The following is a 17,589-nucleotide window of genomic DNA, read 5'->3' on the forward strand; positions in this document are numbered from 1 at the left end:
TTAATTTTTGATAGTTTGATATGTGTCTTGGCATGTTTCTCCTTGGATTTATGCTGTATGGAACTCTCTGCGCTTCCTGGACTTGATTGACTATTTCCTTTCCCATGTCAGGGAAGTTTTCAACTATAGTCTCTTCAAATATTTTCTCAGACACTTTCTTTTTTTCTTCTTCTCTGGGACCCCTATAATTTGAATGTTGGTGTGTTTAATGTTGTCCCAGAGGTCTCTGAGACTGTCCTCTTTTTTTTTTTTTTTTTTTAAGAAATTTATCTATTTATTTATTTTTGGCTGTGTTGGGTCTTAGTTTCTGTGCGAGGGCCCTCTCTAGTTGTGGCAAGCGGGGGCCACTCTTTATCGTGGTGCGTGGGCCCCTCACTATCGTGGCCTCTCTTGTTGCGGAGCACAGGCCCCAGATGCGCAGGCTCAGCAGTCGTGGCTCACGGGCCCAGTTGCTCCGCGGCATGTGGGATCTTCCCAGACCAGGGCTCGAACCCGTGTCTCCTGCATTGGCAGGCAGATTCTCAACCACTGCACCACCAGGGAAGCCCTGTCCTCAATTCTTTTCATTCTTTTTTCTTTATTCTGCTGTGTGGCAGTTATTTCCACTATTATATCTTTCAGGTCACTTATCCTTTCTTCTGCCTCAGTTATTCTGCTATTGATTCCTTCTAGAAAAATTTTAATTTCACTTATTGTGTTGTTCATCACTGTTTGTTTGCTCTTTAGTTCTTCTAGGTCCTTGTTAAACGTTTCTTGTATTTTCTGTATTCTATTTCCAAGATTTTGGATCATCTTTACTAACATTATTCTGAATTCTTTTTCAGGTAGACTGCTTATTACCTCTTCATTTGTTTAGTCTGGTGGGTTTTTACCTTGCTCATTCATCTACTGCATATTTCTCTGTCTTCTCATTTTGTTTAACTTACTGTGTTTGGGGTCACCTTTTCGCAGCCTGCAAAGTCGTAGTTCCCATTGTTTTTGGTGTCTGCCCCCAGTGGTTGAGGTTGGTTCAGTGGTTTGTGTAGGCTTTCTGGTGGAGGGTACTGCTGCTTGTGTTCTGCTGGGTGAGACTGGACCTTGTCTTTCTGGTTGGCAGGGCCACGTCCAGTGGTGTGTTTTGGGGTGTTTGTGAATTTAGTATGATTTTAGGCAGCCTCTCTGCTAATGGGTGCAGTTGTGTTCCTGCCTTGCTAGCTGTTTGGCATGGGGCGTCCAGCACTGGAGCTTGCTGGCCGTCGGGTGGAGGTGAGTCTTAGTTTTGAGACGGAGATCTCTGGGAGAGCTCTTGTTGATTGATATTACGTGGGGCTGGGGGGGTCTCTGGTGGTCCAATGTCCTGGACTCGGCTCTCCCACTTTGGAGGCTCAGGCCTGACACCGGGCCAGAGCACCAAGACCCTGTCAGCCACACAGCTCAGAAGAAAAATAATAATAAAATAAAGTAAATAAAATAAAATACTTTTTAAATTAAAGAAAAGAAGAGAGCAGCCAAACCGATAAACAAATCCACCAATGCTAACAAGCATTAAAAACAAAGATAAACATAAAAATCAGAAACAAATTAGTTGCAGACAGCAAACCCCAAGTCTACAGTTGCTCCCAAAATCCACTGCCTCAAATTTGGGAACATTCGTTGTCTATTCAGGTATTCCACAGATGCAGGGTTTATCTAGTTGATTGTGGGGATGTAATCCACTGCTACTGAGGCTGCTGGGAGAAATTTCCCTTTCTCTTCTTTGTTCACACAGCTCCTGGGGTTTAGCTTTTGTTTTGGCCCCACCTCTGCGTGTAGGTCACCCCCAGGCATCTGTTCCCCGCCCAGACAGGAGGGGGTTAAAGCAGTGGCTTATCAGGGGGCTCTTGCCCTCTCAGGCCAGAGAGAGGGAGGGGTACGGTAGTCATAATTGGAACGCAGTGCAAGCCTGCGGTGGCAGAGGCCAGCGTGACTGTGCAACAGCCTGAGGCGCGCCGTGTGTTCTCCTGGGGAAGTTGTCCCTGGATCTTGGGACCCTGGCAGTGGCATGCTTCACAGGCTCCTGGGGGGGCGTGTGCATCTGTGTGTGTGTGTAGTGACCTGTACTTGCACACAGCATTCTTTGTGGCAGCAGCAGCAGCATTAGTGGTTCATGCCTGTCTCTGGGGTCTGAGCTGATAGCCATGGCTCACACCCCTCTCTGGAGCTTGCTTAGGCAGTGCTCTGCCTTCTGTGGGCACACAGTGCAGGAACCCCCTCTCCTCACGCACCCCGAAACAATGGTCTCTTGCCTCTTCAGCAGGTCCAGACTTTTTCCCAGACTCCCTCCCGGGTAGCTGTGGTACACTAGCCCCCTTCAGGCTGTCTTCACACAGCCAACCCCAGTCCTTTCCCTGGGATCTGACCTCCAAAGCCTGAGCCTCAGCTCCCAGCCCCCACCTGCCCCGGTGGGTGAGCAGACAAGCCTCTCAGGCTGGTGAGTGCTGGTCAGCACTGATCCTCTGTGTGGGCATCTCTCTGCTTTGCCCTCTGCACCCCTGTTGCTGCGCTCTCCTCTGTGGCTCTGAAGCTTCCCCCCCTCGCCTCCCCCCATCTCCGCCAGTGAAGGGGCTTCCTAGTGTGTGGAAAATTTTCCTCCTTCACAGTTCCCTCCCAGAGGTGCAGGTCCCATCCCTATTCTTTTGTCTCTGTTTTTTTTCTTTTGCCCTACTCAGGTACGTGGGGATTTTCTTGCCTTTTGGGAAGTCTGAGGTCTTCTGCCAGCATTCAGCAGGTGTTCTGTAGGAGTTGTTCCACATGTAGATGTAGTTTTGATGCATTTGTGGGGAGGAAGATGATCTCCATGTCTTACTCCTCTGCCATCTTGAAGGTCCCAAGTCTTTGGGTTTTTCAAATGTGCTCTGTACTGCCTCCATCCATTTCCCAATTCTTACCATAACAGTGGAAAATGTAATCTTGATTTTCTCTTTCTATAACTATAGGAGGTCTGAATGTCGAGGGGGAACGTCTTTCACTTGATATTCCCGTGGGAAGGAATTTAGGTCCTCACTTCCATAAATGCTGTGAATTCCTCTAATGGAGAACAGGACGATGTGGTGGTACCAAAAAGATGGTCAGACTACTTAACATAATACTGCTTAATAAGATTAGCACTTAAAAAAGGAGGGAGGACAGAGACTAGTTTGATTACTACTAAGACCTCTGAGGAAGCTTCCCTCACCCCAATTATATCCTTTCTTTTCTATTAGCTACACAATATTAAGAATCTAAGGAAACTTTAACACTCATAATCGACGTTATGGAATTAAGAGCACTAAGACATCCAGTGCATGGATAACTTGAAATACTTTTGAGCTCATTCATCCCTTCAATACCTTTACTGGGACCCTCAAAAAGAGGGAAATAAATTATACAGTAATGGCAAAATGGCTAGCTGGTCAAGCAACTGGTTACCCTGTCCTCCCAGGGACATAGTTGGACACATTTCCCAGAATCTATTCCAGTTAGATAGGCCATACAACTAAGTTTTGTCCAAAGGAACATGGGCGAGGGATATGTACAACTATCCTGGCCTGACCCATACAAATTTTCCACATGCACTTTCCCCTCTTCCCCTACAGGCTCCTTCAACAGAGAAGACGCTGTAAACTGGGAGGACGGCAGAGCTCTCAGGTGGAAGGAGCCTGGGTCTCAGATGACTGTGGAAAACTGTCCACTGACCTGAAACATCCACACTGGACTTTACATGAGAGAGAAATAACCTCGGAAAAGTTACACAACTGGGTCCCATTGTCCTTATGTCAAGGACTTTCAACAATGCCTTATCAAGAGTAAAAGCTCAATAAATATTAGCTTTCATTTTTATGGGAAACAAAGTTTACTTCTTCTTAATTTCCTTCTTTCTCTTGGGCAGAGTGGAGCACAGGGACCACGGGGGATTAGTGAAAAGCACTTAGCTGCACTGACCAGTTACAAAATACTAACTGGTACACTGGTATGTTTAAGTAAAGCAACACTGTAACAGGAACTCAAACAGAAACAACATTTTCTTCTGGATTCCAAGCATTAACTTTTATGACTGGTCTCTTGCTAAAACACTCAAATCTAATAAAAGATGTGAAATATAAAAAGACAGTGATACTCCCTTCTCTCTTTCTCCCCTTGATATCAAACATTTGGAGATATTCTAAAAGTTTTGACAACCCACATCATTTCTGTGGTTTCAGATTGACATAAAATTTGTAAAGAATACTTTGTGCTGTTACATTATTTAACTGATACACTTTAATAATAGTCATAATCAACTTTTATTGATTTTACATAAACAGCTTAGAGAATGCCTTTGGAAACCATGTTTTCCCAACATATTTATGTTACAACACATGACATTTCTTTATGAAAGTATTTGTTAAATCTTTTTGCAGAGGGAGTGGGGAAAAATGAAGAAAGAGGAGGGGAAATAAGATTTCAAAACTAATCTTCAGTGATAGGCCTAAATATTTGGCAATTATTTCCTTTTATAGAAAATCACAGGATTGTAACTTTGAAACATACCAAAAGTGCAGTGCATCAATTTAATTAAAAAACCAATGGTGTCTAATATATTATTTGGGCATCAAATTTCCCTTTCTAAATATAATCAGGGTCATATAATTTTACACTTATTAAATAATGGTTGAAAACAATAACCATCAAAATCTTTAAATAATCCCAGATCTGTATTAAATCATGGTAGTATGAATATCTTCTAAAATTCCAGTTTATTTGTTCATCAGTAAAACACAACAGTTGACAATGTCTCCAGAGAATAAGTTTTCTATGTGTAGGAAGACAATAATCTTATAACACCTGCTATTAATCAGGTCACTGAGCTACTAATACATTATATCACGATTTTTTTTCACACTGATTTTTCCACTTCCACAAAGTACAAGTAGATGTTACCATACCAATTCTGAGTACTTAATCATTCCTGAAACAAGGAACCATCTTCATATTAGTACTTCTTTGTTATGGTGTATAGTCTTGATATCATTAAGCACAATGAATTTTACTTAATGAATATGGATGAATTAAGGCAAAAGGACATAACCTAGTCCCCTCAATAATTTATCCTCTACCTTTTAAAAAACTGTTGTTGAGGCTATACAAATTACAGATCTACTGGCTGGAAAGACACAACTTCTCCCTTAGACCAACATTCAGTATTTTGAGCACGAGGTTAAAGTCATGGTGCTCAAGGCATGTTCCCTTGTTCTACCATTATGGTCGTTCCTCACCTGTACCCATAATACTGATTTTCACTTGCTATGCGTCCTGGCTGTAGATTATTTTCCTTGGTTAAAAATATTTAATAATTGGGCAATAATCTACTCAGCCTTTGTAAAGTCTCCATTGAGTAATTTTTCATTGTTACAACCACTTACTGTATGGCTGTTGCGCTTTTCTTCTGTCATCTTCTTCACATAATTAAGTGGTCCGTTCCCTTCAAAGGAGGAGGGATTTTTGAATGAGCCTCCAATTCTATCCCACAATGTGAAATACTGTCCATAGTTATAGTCAAAGAGCATGTGGTGGTCTGTATGATGAGCTGAGCCATTAATAAATGGCCTGAAGATATGGGGAACACGAAAATCACCATCATGAATAGAAATTGTCCAGATATTGACCAGGACGTACAAACCTAAATAAACTACCTTGTGTAATGGGAAGATAAATGGGTATATGTGGTAAGGTAGACCCTGAAGGAAACCATCCAGAGGATGAAAAGCATGACTTGCAAATGGAGTTGGAATCTTCCAGATATGATGAGGTTTGTGTAAGTGCTACAGAAGAAAAGAAGACCACATTAATGCCACAGGCTTTACCCAGTGCAACAACTGACTTAGCTTTTCATGCTCATGGTGTGAGAAATGACCTAACTAAAAAAATCCCTTTGAATTTAGCCAATTACTTTATAAAATTCCCTCCTCTTCTTTACCCCAAGACAGTAAGATTTTAACACAGCCCCTCCAGACCCATAAAGAAGGATACAAACAAAATGTACCTTGTACCTGTCATGACTAAGGCTACTTAGGTATTTAATAAGTTAGAAGAAATTCTTGAAAACAGAGACAGGATTTATAATTATACATTGCTGAAATGTGTATTTTCTCTCTTCCCCTACAAATGACTCTACCTTATTACCTTATATACAAGTCTATGATGAAGGCCTCTGTGAATCCAGTAGATCAGCATGTCAGTGAAAAAGAGAAAGGACAGTACACTAGCAATTAACCGAAACCAGCCTACAAGAGACAACAGGATATGGCAGAATCAAGATTCAGCTCCAAGGATCAGAGTTTACTTTTGACATGTCCATCTAAGAAGACAAAATTTGATCCTAGACCTAAACCCTGTTAACTATCTGCTTTGGTTAATTCAGTACATCACAACCTCCATCTCCCTTGACTCTCTGGGATCTGCTCATTTCCCTCTCATAAAAATTTGAAGCGTCCCACCTACAATATTTCTTCATTAAACTATGAGGATATTTATGAAACAGAAAGAGTAAACCCCTATGGCATCTTTATCATTTAAATGCTGGAGAATAATGCTATTTATTTTTTCTTCATATTAATCTTCATAAAACATATCTTTACATATTACCTCCCCTGCTTAGAATTTTATTTTCCCTTGAAATACTGTAAGCCTAGCATTTACTCCATAACCCAACCCCTTCTGATCTTTCCAACCTCATATGCTCGTGTACTAACCAGGCTGGTTCACTCAATATCCTCCCAACATCTTCAAAGTCTTACCTCTATACTTTTACTCAAACTATCTAGAATGCCCTCTCTCCTTTTATTTTTATTCATATTTTGATCCACTTTCCAAGGCTGAGCCAATTCAGCACCCTGGTGTGTAATTTTTGTTCCCTCCTTTAAATAGCTAACCTCTTACTTAGAGAGCAGGGGTGCTGACACCAGCAAGCTTGGATTCCAGTCCCAGATCCACCACTTATTTGTTAAGTGAGCTTGGCAAGTTACTGAAATTCTCTGTACACTTAATTTACTCACCTATAAAAGGAGCATCATAATAGTGCCTACCTCATAGAATTAATAGAATAAAATGGATTGGTAACACGTGAAAAGCTTAGAACTGAAGCTGGTACATATCAACAATAAATGTTAACTATGATTCTTACTTTCTAATACTAGATACTAGAAATGTATCTTGATGAAATAATTCCAGAATTTCACAAAATTTTAGTTTAGTCACTGTAGTACTGTTTATAATAGAAAACCAAGAACAATCTAAAGGTCTAAAAATTATGGATCATTTAAATAAACTATGGATATCTATACAATGCAATACTATAAATATATACTGTATAATGTCAATATTTATTGACATGAAAATATGGGCATAAACACTGCTAAGAGAAAAAAATCAGAGTTCAAACCAGTATGCATAGTAAGGGTTTCAATTTTGTAATGTAAATAACGAAGTATTACAGGCATAGAAAAGTGAAAGAATATACATCAAAAGAGTTACAGTTTCCAGGTAGCAGAATGATGGATTTTTTTTTAAAAAATCGGTGTTTTCTGATTTTTTATAAATATCATGTACTACTTGAGCTTTTTTGTCAGATGTTTGAATTCAATAAAGATAATAGGAAACAAATTCAAGGCTCTAGCTCTGATCATGCCAATCTTCCCCTGGGCACAATTTCATCTACAGCAAAGACTTTAAAGAAGCAGATTTGGTTCTTTAGAGAAACCCATCTGTTCCCGACATTTACACTATATACTCACCGTATGGAAACTCCTCTACGCTGTCATATAGTTTGCTGTAACCTCTCACCTCTAGCAGGAACACTGAGACCGTGGGGATGCTTATCCATGGCACTGACTGGACAGAATGCATAATCTCTCGATAGACTTGGTTCTGAAAATGAAGTTTCCAATACTTACAAACCATAAAATCTATGGTAAACAAAACTAGCATAAAATTGTTCTGGACTGGATTTTTAAAATCTCTTTTATATGAAGGAGCTTACCTCCAAATTGCTTCTACTGAAGTGTTACTATGTGGGCGTGGGTGTGTAAGAAAAACATTTCTTTTGTAGGAAGCAAATGCAACAAATATTTTAAATTCTGAAACTTTTTTTCCTTCCCACAAAATCTCTATTCCAAAGTTCTATTTAGAGAATAATCATTTCTTTCATAATTAACTTTCATACCCAACCCTCTCTATTTTTTTTCAGTCCTTGTAGTGACTGACAAATACAAATAACTGAAATAGAAAAGTGATTGTACACAAGTCTGAATCTACTGAGTTTGGATTATCTGGTCAAAAAATATATACATAGTAAAAGCAAATTTCAGTTTGTGAAAGTCAAATATCAAAACAATTACACAAATGTATACATTTATTTATTCATTACTATCAGCAAAGAAATTCTTGTCTATGTATCTAGCAAGACCAGGCTTACAGTTAAAAAAAAAAAAAAAAAGTAGGGGCTTCCCTGGTGGCGCAGTGGTTAAGAATCCGCCTGCCAATGCAGGGGACACGGGTTCGAGCCCTGGTCCGGGAAGATCCCACACGCCGCAGAGCAACTAAGCCCGTGCGCCACAACTACTGAGCCTGAGCTCTAGAGCCCACAAGCCACAACTACTGAGCCCGTGTGCCACAACTACTGAAGCCCACGTGCCTAGAGCCCGTGCTCTGCAACAAGAGAAGCCACCACAATGCGAAGCCAGCGCACCACAACTAACAGTAGCCCCCGCTCGCCGCAACTAGAGAAAGCCCGCGTGCAGCAACGAAGACCCAATGCAGCCAAAAATAAATTAAAAAAAAAAAACCTCAAAAAAAACTTAAAAAAAAAAAAAGTACAGCTTACTTATCCGTTTAAATTAAAGAAAACAGAGAGGGGATTAGCCTTTCCAAAAATATCTAACCCATTTGGGGCTGTTTTCAGAAACTCTAAAAAGATTAAAACCAGTTTAATCTGAAAATCTCACAAATACACATTGTCATTTTTACTGTAATAATTAAAAAATAGGTAAGAAAATCACTTACCTTTAAAAATTGTGGGTGTTTCATTAATGAATGATCATAGACAAAATAATAACTCAGCGTTGCGAATAAGAAATAAAGGATATAAGCACCGAGATTTGTTATAATCAGGAGACTGACAGCTTGTCGGAAGATGCTGTCCTCTGGCCATGTGGCTGGATATATGTATGGTGTAAAAAAATAATAATCTGCAGCATTGAGTACAAGATCCATCTTAGCCCCTAAAGGATAAACATGTACAACAATTATTTACCCATGTTGACATTTCTCAAAGCAAAAAATTTTCAGAAACACTATATATGAAGTTCCTGCCTTCATAAGTATATGTAGTACAAGTCTGCTGCTACCAGAATTCACTAAATGCCATCTCTAGAGCCAGAAGGATCTTCAATGTCATCTCTAGTTCAGTCTCTTGATATAATACATAGCGACACTGAAGTTCAGTTAGAGAAACTGAGGCCCAGGAAGTTTCTTCTCCAAGGTCAAGCTGAAAGGTAGCATAAGTCAAGATCTAATTGCACCTTAGTGTTCTCTTCCACCATGTCCTATTGCCATAGGATATGGCAAGAGTAAACATGGCCAATAGTAAAGATGTGGAACACAGGGCACTAGGTACTCAGGCAAATGGTTTACTCCTTCAGCTGCAAGTTTCAGCAGCATCTTTCTCCTAAAAGGACTCATATTTCAGAGATTTTTGCTTCAATGCTGAGACTTAAGATGAATTCCCTAAAAGGTATCTATTCTGTGACTGTAACCAAAGAAGTCAGGGACTATCTATTCTCGTGACTAACCCTAACTCTCATTGACAGAACAAAGGGAGATGTATTCTTGGCAGTGACAACTAGAATACATTTATTCCTCACCTCCCCCTCCTCGCCACCCCAGTCAGGGGCTGGCAAACTGTGGCCCATGGGCCGAACCCAGGGCCTGTTTCTGTAAAGAAGCTGTGTTGGAACACAGCTATGTCCAGATGTGTCTATGTTGTCTATGGCTGCTTCTCTGTACTACAAAGTCAACGCTGAGTCACAGCAATAGACAGCATGGCTCACAAAGCCTAAAATGTTTATTATCTAGCCCTTTAAAAGGAAAGTTTGCCAACTCCTGTTCCAGATGCTTAAACTTTGAAAAACTTTAGTCGATTCTATATTCATGATCCTGAATCTAGTTCCACAACTTCATGGTCAGCTTCTGTGAGCTGACCACTGACTCTTATCATTTATGATCTACTTCCTCCTTCTTCACTGCACTGTTTGTAGTGGGAAATGTGTCCTGTATTCCAAACACCTCTCATCTATAATTAAAACTTTTGAACAACAACAACAATAACAAAAAACCAGTCTGAAAATTGCCACTGGGTTTTTAGTCTCTTAAAATCAAATTCTAGAAGCTCTTTATTTATTAGGGTGTTTAGCCCCTTGTTTGTGATATGAGTTGCAAGCATTTTTTCTCACATTGACATGGAAAGAAATTTTTAATCAACTAATGCAGATATTGACATACATCCTTCATCATGTATTGCTAATTCACTCAAACAACAATTAAGTATCAAGCACTGCACTAGGTGATGAGCATACAAAGATTAAAAAGATACAGTCTAAATCCACCTTCAAGGTAAGGCAACTACAGAAATGAATAGTTACATCAATATGACAAATGCTATAATAAAGGTATATATATGCAAATTGTGTGAAATCAGAAAAGACAACACAACTACCTCAGCTTACAACAGAAGGCTGTATAGTGAAGAATTTTGATTTGGGCTTTGAAGGACATTACCAGAAAAAAAAATAAGGTTAGGAATAGCTATTTCAAGTAGAAATAACAACTGCAAAGGCATGGAAAGGGCATGGTCCATTCATGGTTCAAGGGATGTGGCCCATTAGGAATATATCGTACTGATGGGAAGCAGGGAGTCTAGGTTGCTCCTGAGGTAGACTAACTTAGAGAAGATGACCGCCTGACCTCAGGCAATAGCTGTGAGAATAGACACATTCATCAGAGACTTAGCAAGTAAGATAACCCATGGGACTTGATAACTGATTAGATACTGGAGTGTGAAAGAAGAAAAAATCTAGTGGGAATTTGGTACTAGCAGATGCAAACTATTATATATAGAATGGATAAACAACAAGCTCCTACTGTATAGCACAGGGAACTATATTCAATATCCTGTAATAAACCATAATGGAAAAGAATATGAAAAAGAATATACATATGTATAACTAAATCACTTTGCTGTACACCAGAAACTAACAAAACATTGTAAATCAACTATACTTCAATTAAAAAAAAGAAAGAAAGAAATCTATGTTGATTGTGAGATTTTACCTTGCCTGAATGGATGGTGATGCTATGATAATCAAAATAGGGAACACTGTGGAGCTAGCAGACTTGGGTGTAACAGGGACTTTGAGGGTGCGAGGAATGATGGGTTCAGTTTGGGTCTTTTTAAAAAAAATTTAATTAATTAATTTATTTATTTTGGCTGAGTTGGGTCTTCGTTGCTGCGCGTGGGCTTTCTTTAGTTGCGGCGAGCGGGGGCTACTCTTCATTGCGGTGCACGGGCTTCTCATTGCGGTGGCTCCTCCTGCTGTGGAGCAGGGGCTCTAGGTGCATGGGCTTCAACAGTTGTGGCACGTGGGCTCAGTAGTTGCGGTGCACAGGCTTAGTTGCTCCGTGGCCTGTGGGATCTTCCCTGACCAGGGCTCGAACCCGTGTCCCATGCATTGGCAGGCAGATTCTTAACCACTGTGCCACCAGGGAAGTCCCTAGTTTGGGTCTTAAGTCTAATTGCTGTGGCTCATCTGGGCTCCTAGGCGAAAGCAGTAGACTACATGCAAATATGAATCTGAAGTTCAAAAAGGAGCCTAGTAGTATCGCAACAGTTGAAGCCATAAGGGATGCAGCAGCAGGTCACGTACATAAAGTAATACCAGAAACATAAACAATGAAGAAGAACCCAACAATTCAAAATAATATTGCTATACCACTAAAGGTTGGTAAGAGTTGGTGAACTAGTCTTGCATGTTACCTATAGTGCCAACAGCCATAATTCCATATAGTATTTGGGACAGCACCGTGTAGCCAAAAATAACTCAAACATTAACCATGAATCTTCTTTATTCAACCTTTAATATCCGATGTAAGTGAAAACTTTAATAAGATCTCAGTCCTTAATCATAAAAAACTCTTTAATTTTGCTTTTAACTGAAGACCATGCGAGTTGTGTTGATTTGCATATGCCCTGTACATAACTGCTGTGACAGTAAACCAGCACCTAGAAGGGAGGAGGGAATGAACCTCCGTCCATCTGGAGGCAGTTGAGATACTGTGAGATGAAACCTGTTTTTAAGTGTTTTCAGATTTTGGTTTCAATTAATTCTATCTGTGTGATGTAGTAATTAGGTACTCACAAATATACTGCTGTAATTTCTGACATCTAACATAAAAAAAGTTTGAAATCACTAACAATTATGATTTCAAAACTGCAATTCAATTTTGAAGTTTATATTCAAACCCACATCTGTGAAATGGAGAAAGCATATCTACTTTACAGAATTGTTCTAAGATTTAGAGACGAAGTACATAGTGGTGTGGTACTATCTGACACAGGGAAGCTCATCAACAAATAGGAGCTATTACTACTACTGTTACAGGAACCAAAGCTGGGTCAAAATCACTTTAACCTATAGTAGAAAAAGATGTCATTTGATGTTTTAAAGAAATAAGTTCATTTCTAATATCAATATTTACTGTATATGAGGTACTGTAAATATTAACTCATTTAACACTCTCAAGATATACCCTAAAAGTCAGGTACTAGCATTATTCTTGTCTTATAAGAAAATTCCCAGAGTCATCAAGTAAACAAATGCTGGAGAAGGGATTCAGTCACTCCCTGGCTAGTTGCAAAATCCACAGACTTGAACCAAGTTCTACTGCTTCTTCATTAGTATCTCTTCAGCTCCTTAAATTTTTAAATTCGCAATGACTCTACAAGCTCACATACTTTTGCACAGAATTTTTTTTTTTAATTTTTAATTTTTTGGCTGCGTTGGTCTTTGTTGCTGTGCGTGGGCTTTCTCTGGTTGCGGCGAGCGGGGGCTACTCTTTGTTGCAGTGCTCGGGCTATGCATTGTGGTGGCTTCTCTTGTTGTAGTTGTGAAGCATGGGCTCTAGGTGCACGGGCTTCAGTAGTTGCAGCATGTGGGCTCAGTAGTTGCGGCACGCAGGCCCTAGAGCGTGCAGGCTTCAGTAGTTGAGGCACGTGGGCTCAGTAGTTGTGGTTCATGGGCTCTAGAGCACAGGCTCAGTAGTTGTGGCACATGGGCTTAGTTGCTCCACGGCATGTGGGATCTTCTGGGACCAGGGCTCGAACCTGTGTCCCCTGCATTGGCAGGCGGATTCTCAACCACTGCGCCACCAGGGAAGCCCATTTTGCATATAATTTTAAAGGGTTTATATCCACTAAAGTCAGGGGCTCTACAGACCCTAAGTTAAGTACCCCTAACAAATAGAAACTTACATTATTTTACTTTGGCTGAAACAAAGAAACCTTTTCTTAAAACATAGTTATCAACAAAATACAATTAGGCTTAAAATGACTTGAGTCATTCTGCTTTACTTTAAAAGTATAGATAATATACTGTTAGTATAATAGCTAACATTTATTGACAACCAGGTATTACTTAAAAAGCACTTTGTATGTATCACCTCGCTTGATTCTCACAACTCTATGAGGTAGATACTTCTATAACCCCCATTTTAAAGATAGGGAAAATGAAGGCAGGAATATTTAAATAAGTTGTTAACTAATGTAACAGTAACAAATAACAAGTAACAGCTGGGATGTATATTCCAGAGCCTGTTCTCCTAGCTGCTACATTGTAATATCTAGGTATAGGCATACAGATGCGGAATTCTGATTATCCCATGTTAATTATATTACATAATGAATGGGAAAGCACTCTGTAAACGAGCAAGGGTCATGTATTTATTTTTAGGTGCCTATCATTAGAAACTTAAAAAGAAAAAAATCAATGGTGATATAAAGACAGGTAACCCTACAGGTAGTTATAAAGTTATATCACCTACAGGTGATATAAAGACAGGTGGTTTGGCTACCACAAACTTTCCAGTTTGTAAACTATCTCCTATACCACCTCCAAATTTGCTCTGCTGTTACACAGGGATGCTAGCAGACATAATTCTTCCTATTAGGATGCTAAACTAATAGATTATTTCCCTTCCCTTCTTGTCTTCTCAAACCGTGGCTTGTCCCTCCATCCTAATTACACTGCTGTAACTGGGGCTTGCTTCAACCTAATTCCTTTGCTGCTTGAAAGAAAAAAAAAAATCCCCCCAAGAACAGAGGGAAATCCGTCGCAAAATGCTTTATTAGTGTTCAGTGGACAAACTTGCCTTGGATAAGAGATCCCCAATAGCCAACATCAAACATTTCATTTTTTTCAGGCCCGTACACATGTCTGTTTCTTTCACCTCTCCCTGTGCCCTGACATACCCCGCCTCTGTGCGGGCAGAGGCCCCTAATCTGGAGGTCTCTGGCGGCAACCAGCCTCCCGCCAGCCCCGGCCAGCGCGCGTGCCCTGCGCCCCGCACGCTCCCCATCACAGCCGCCGTCTAGCCAATTGTTTTCAGGACACCCGGCTACCTGGCCGTCTCTGCTAACGGTCAGCGCAGGAGTCCTCAGGTCAAGTTTCGCAGACAGAACCCCAGAGTCTGCGTAGTGCCTTACATCTAGGAGACAGCCAACGAACGCCTGCGGGAAGCTGAAGAAGGGGGCAGACGCACTCTCAACTTCCCCACCTGCGTCTTGCCTTAGTCTCTCCACCCCCTTTTCCTCCTCTTCTCTCGCTTCCAGCTCAGGTGTATTCCCTCCTTTCCCCGCCCCCCTGTCATCCCTACCTAGAGAGGGTCCGCCGCCGGCTGCCGACTCGATTCCTGCGGGGCCCCAGCTGCTCCAGCTGCTGGACCGCGTCTGTCAGCAAGCAGGCAAGGTCTGGAAGGGCGTAGCCTGACCCCACGCTCGGGGCGACCGGCGCCGCCAACCAATCAGAGGCCGGCGGCATAAGCCGATATGACGGCAGATCGCGTGACTTGGCCGCGAGGGGCTCTCGGCGGTCACGTGGGCGCCGCGCGCTCCAACACGCCCCCTTCGTTCCCAGGGACTGAAGAGAGGAGAGGACCTGATTTAGGTACTAAGGTGGTGCAGGGTGGAGTTTCAGGTTGTATTTGTTTCTTTGCTTTTTCACTGGCGCTGGTGTGTGTAGCTCAAAGTCTTGTACGGAGCAGGTTTACGTTATTTATGCAAACAATCCTTGCTCTGCCTTGAGGAAACTAGATGATACTTCTTTTGAAATGCATGTTGGAAGCATTTTCTACTTAAGAGAAGGAGGCGCCAATACTTGTTAGACAACTTGGTAATACGTATTTCTCAACCCCAGCCTGCTCTTTTCTATAACACTGAATGGCTAGAATTTGGCTGAACCAGTTTAGGTAGGTGTTGAAATGCCAGAAACCTTTTCGTAGTACAGATAAAGCAGATCTATGCAGACTAAACGGGAGTATCTGTAGATTCCTAGAGGTTTGCTTTTGCGCGCGTGTGTGGTTTTTATTTTTGTCGTTGTTAGCTTTTCTAAATATGAATTGCAGTGGTCACACTTGTAAATAAACCTTTCTGGAAGCCTCAGAGGAGTGGTTCTCAAAGTCCAACCAGCAGTGTCCAACAAATTTAGAGTTTCCTGGAAACACAAGTTCTTGGGAGCCACCTCGGACCTGCTAGATTAGAAGCTCTGGGAGGACCCCAGGAAGCTGGGTTTAACAAACCCTGGATTGATTCCCATGTTTGATAAAGTTTGGGAACCACTGTTCTAGTGAATTTGACCATCAGAAGAAAATCCGAAGAAAGTCCTTTGATTTTGTTCCCTCTAGAGTGATAGATAGAAGAAAATACCGGAAAGTGAGAGATGACTAACTTTAGAGAAGATTATTTGTTTCCTTATAGGATCACCAAAAGTGCTGCAGTGTAAGAGGAGAAATTATTAGACTCTAATCATGAAAACCTTTTATATGAGTATTGTTTTAAATATCTGTGGCTTGCCTCCTATTTTCTTTTTTTAAATTAACATATATTAGTTTCAGATGTACAATATAATGGCTTGATATTTGTATGTATTGTAAAATTACCTCCTACTTTCTAATTCACATTTCTTCACTTTTGTTTCCTTTGTTATTGTTCTTATTGCATACTTTAGTTTTTGAGATTAAGATTTTTACGTTCATTTCTGGGGAAAATTAAAATGTGGTTTAAAGGTGTTTACCTAGTACAAAGTTTCCAGATTTGTGATTGCTGTAGGGTAAAGCTCGCCTGCGTGGTTGGTTAGTCTACAAGTATATTTATCCCCTTTACTTGAATTAACTTCAGATTAAAAAAAATAACAGACTTCTCTTGAAAGATTGGGAAATTATGTTACAAAAATTGATAGATTTATGAAAGGTTGGGAAATTAAATTACATAAATTGATAAAATTTGAGTCTGCCAAGAAAAATAATTGTTGTTTCTATGAAAACTAAGAAGAATTCTTCAGAAAGACCAGTTAAGGATGAATGCTCATAAAATACACATTGAATTGGGTGTGGGTCAGGTGGTAATAAAAGTCTAGAGAAATTTTAAAGATATGTGCATTTTGTTGTATATTTATTTCCTTCTCAATTTTAGAAATGTCTTCATCACATTATCCAGGCATGTTTAAATTTTACATTAAGTATTTATCTCCCCCTCCTCAGTAAAATACTTGTTGGTTTTCTGATCATACTACTGCTATTTCCTTTACTAATAGTTAAGGTAAACATTCCAGAGTGGTTTTTTGATGAAGTATTTAAAAATTATCTCCCATGTAAGGGATTGAGAGGTATAAATTATTATGTATAAAATAAGCTACAAGGATATATTGTACAATGCAAGGAATATAGCCAATATTTATAATAACGATAAATGAAGTATAACCTTTAAAAATCACGAATCACAATATTGTACACCTATAACATATAATATTGTACATCAACTGTACTTCAATTAAAAAAATAAATAAATACATTATATGCATAGAATCACATTAATTATAAGTAACCCAGAACTGTTGACAAGAAATTAATACTAAAATTAACTAAATTTAGACCTTAAAAAAATTATCTCCCATAATAGGAATTCTACTGCCTCATAATTTTTAACATCAGATACACAGAACATATATCTTCTGTGTATCTGAAATATCTCATCATATTAGGAAGACGTTTCTTGTACGTTTTTTTCCCCTCTGACTTCTGTTGTCCACAGTGGAGAGCATGCCTCAATTTCGTTTTTTTACTGAAATGGTTTTGCCTAATTAGAAACAAACTAGAGCGTTACTTATTGAGTCAATCTTTTTCTCAGGTGTTGTCTTCTCAGATTTTTATTGTCAAAAGCATTTCTTGCATGCCTGCTAAGAAAAGACCTTTGTACTCAATGCTCTGTGAAGTACTACTGCAGAGCATATT

At 40.0% G+C, this 17,589-nt stretch overlaps 1 protein-coding gene across 1 annotated transcript; it reads right to left on the reverse strand.

Moving 5' to 3' along the window:
- Positions 1-4,271: 4,271 nt before the first annotated feature.
- On the reverse strand, positions 4,272-15,057 carry SC5D (sterol-C5-desaturase). The gene is made up of 5 exons (XM_059930180.1): positions 14,959-15,057; positions 9,037-9,254; positions 7,770-7,902; positions 6,160-6,260; positions 4,272-5,798 (listed from the first exon to the last, which is right to left on the reverse strand). The coding sequence occupies exons 2-5, from the start codon at positions 9,244-9,246 to the stop codon at positions 5,343-5,345; spliced, it is 900 nt and encodes a 299-aa protein (XP_059786163.1). The 5' UTR covers positions 9,247-9,254; positions 14,959-15,057; the 3' UTR covers positions 4,272-5,342.
- Positions 15,058-17,589: the final 2,532 nt, after the last annotated feature.

Source organism: Balaenoptera ricei, chromosome 8 (assembly GCF_028023285.1).
Source record: "Balaenoptera ricei isolate mBalRic1 chromosome 8, mBalRic1.hap2, whole genome shotgun sequence".
In the NCBI taxonomy this organism is placed as follows: domain Eukaryota; kingdom Metazoa; phylum Chordata; class Mammalia; order Artiodactyla; family Balaenopteridae; genus Balaenoptera; species Balaenoptera ricei.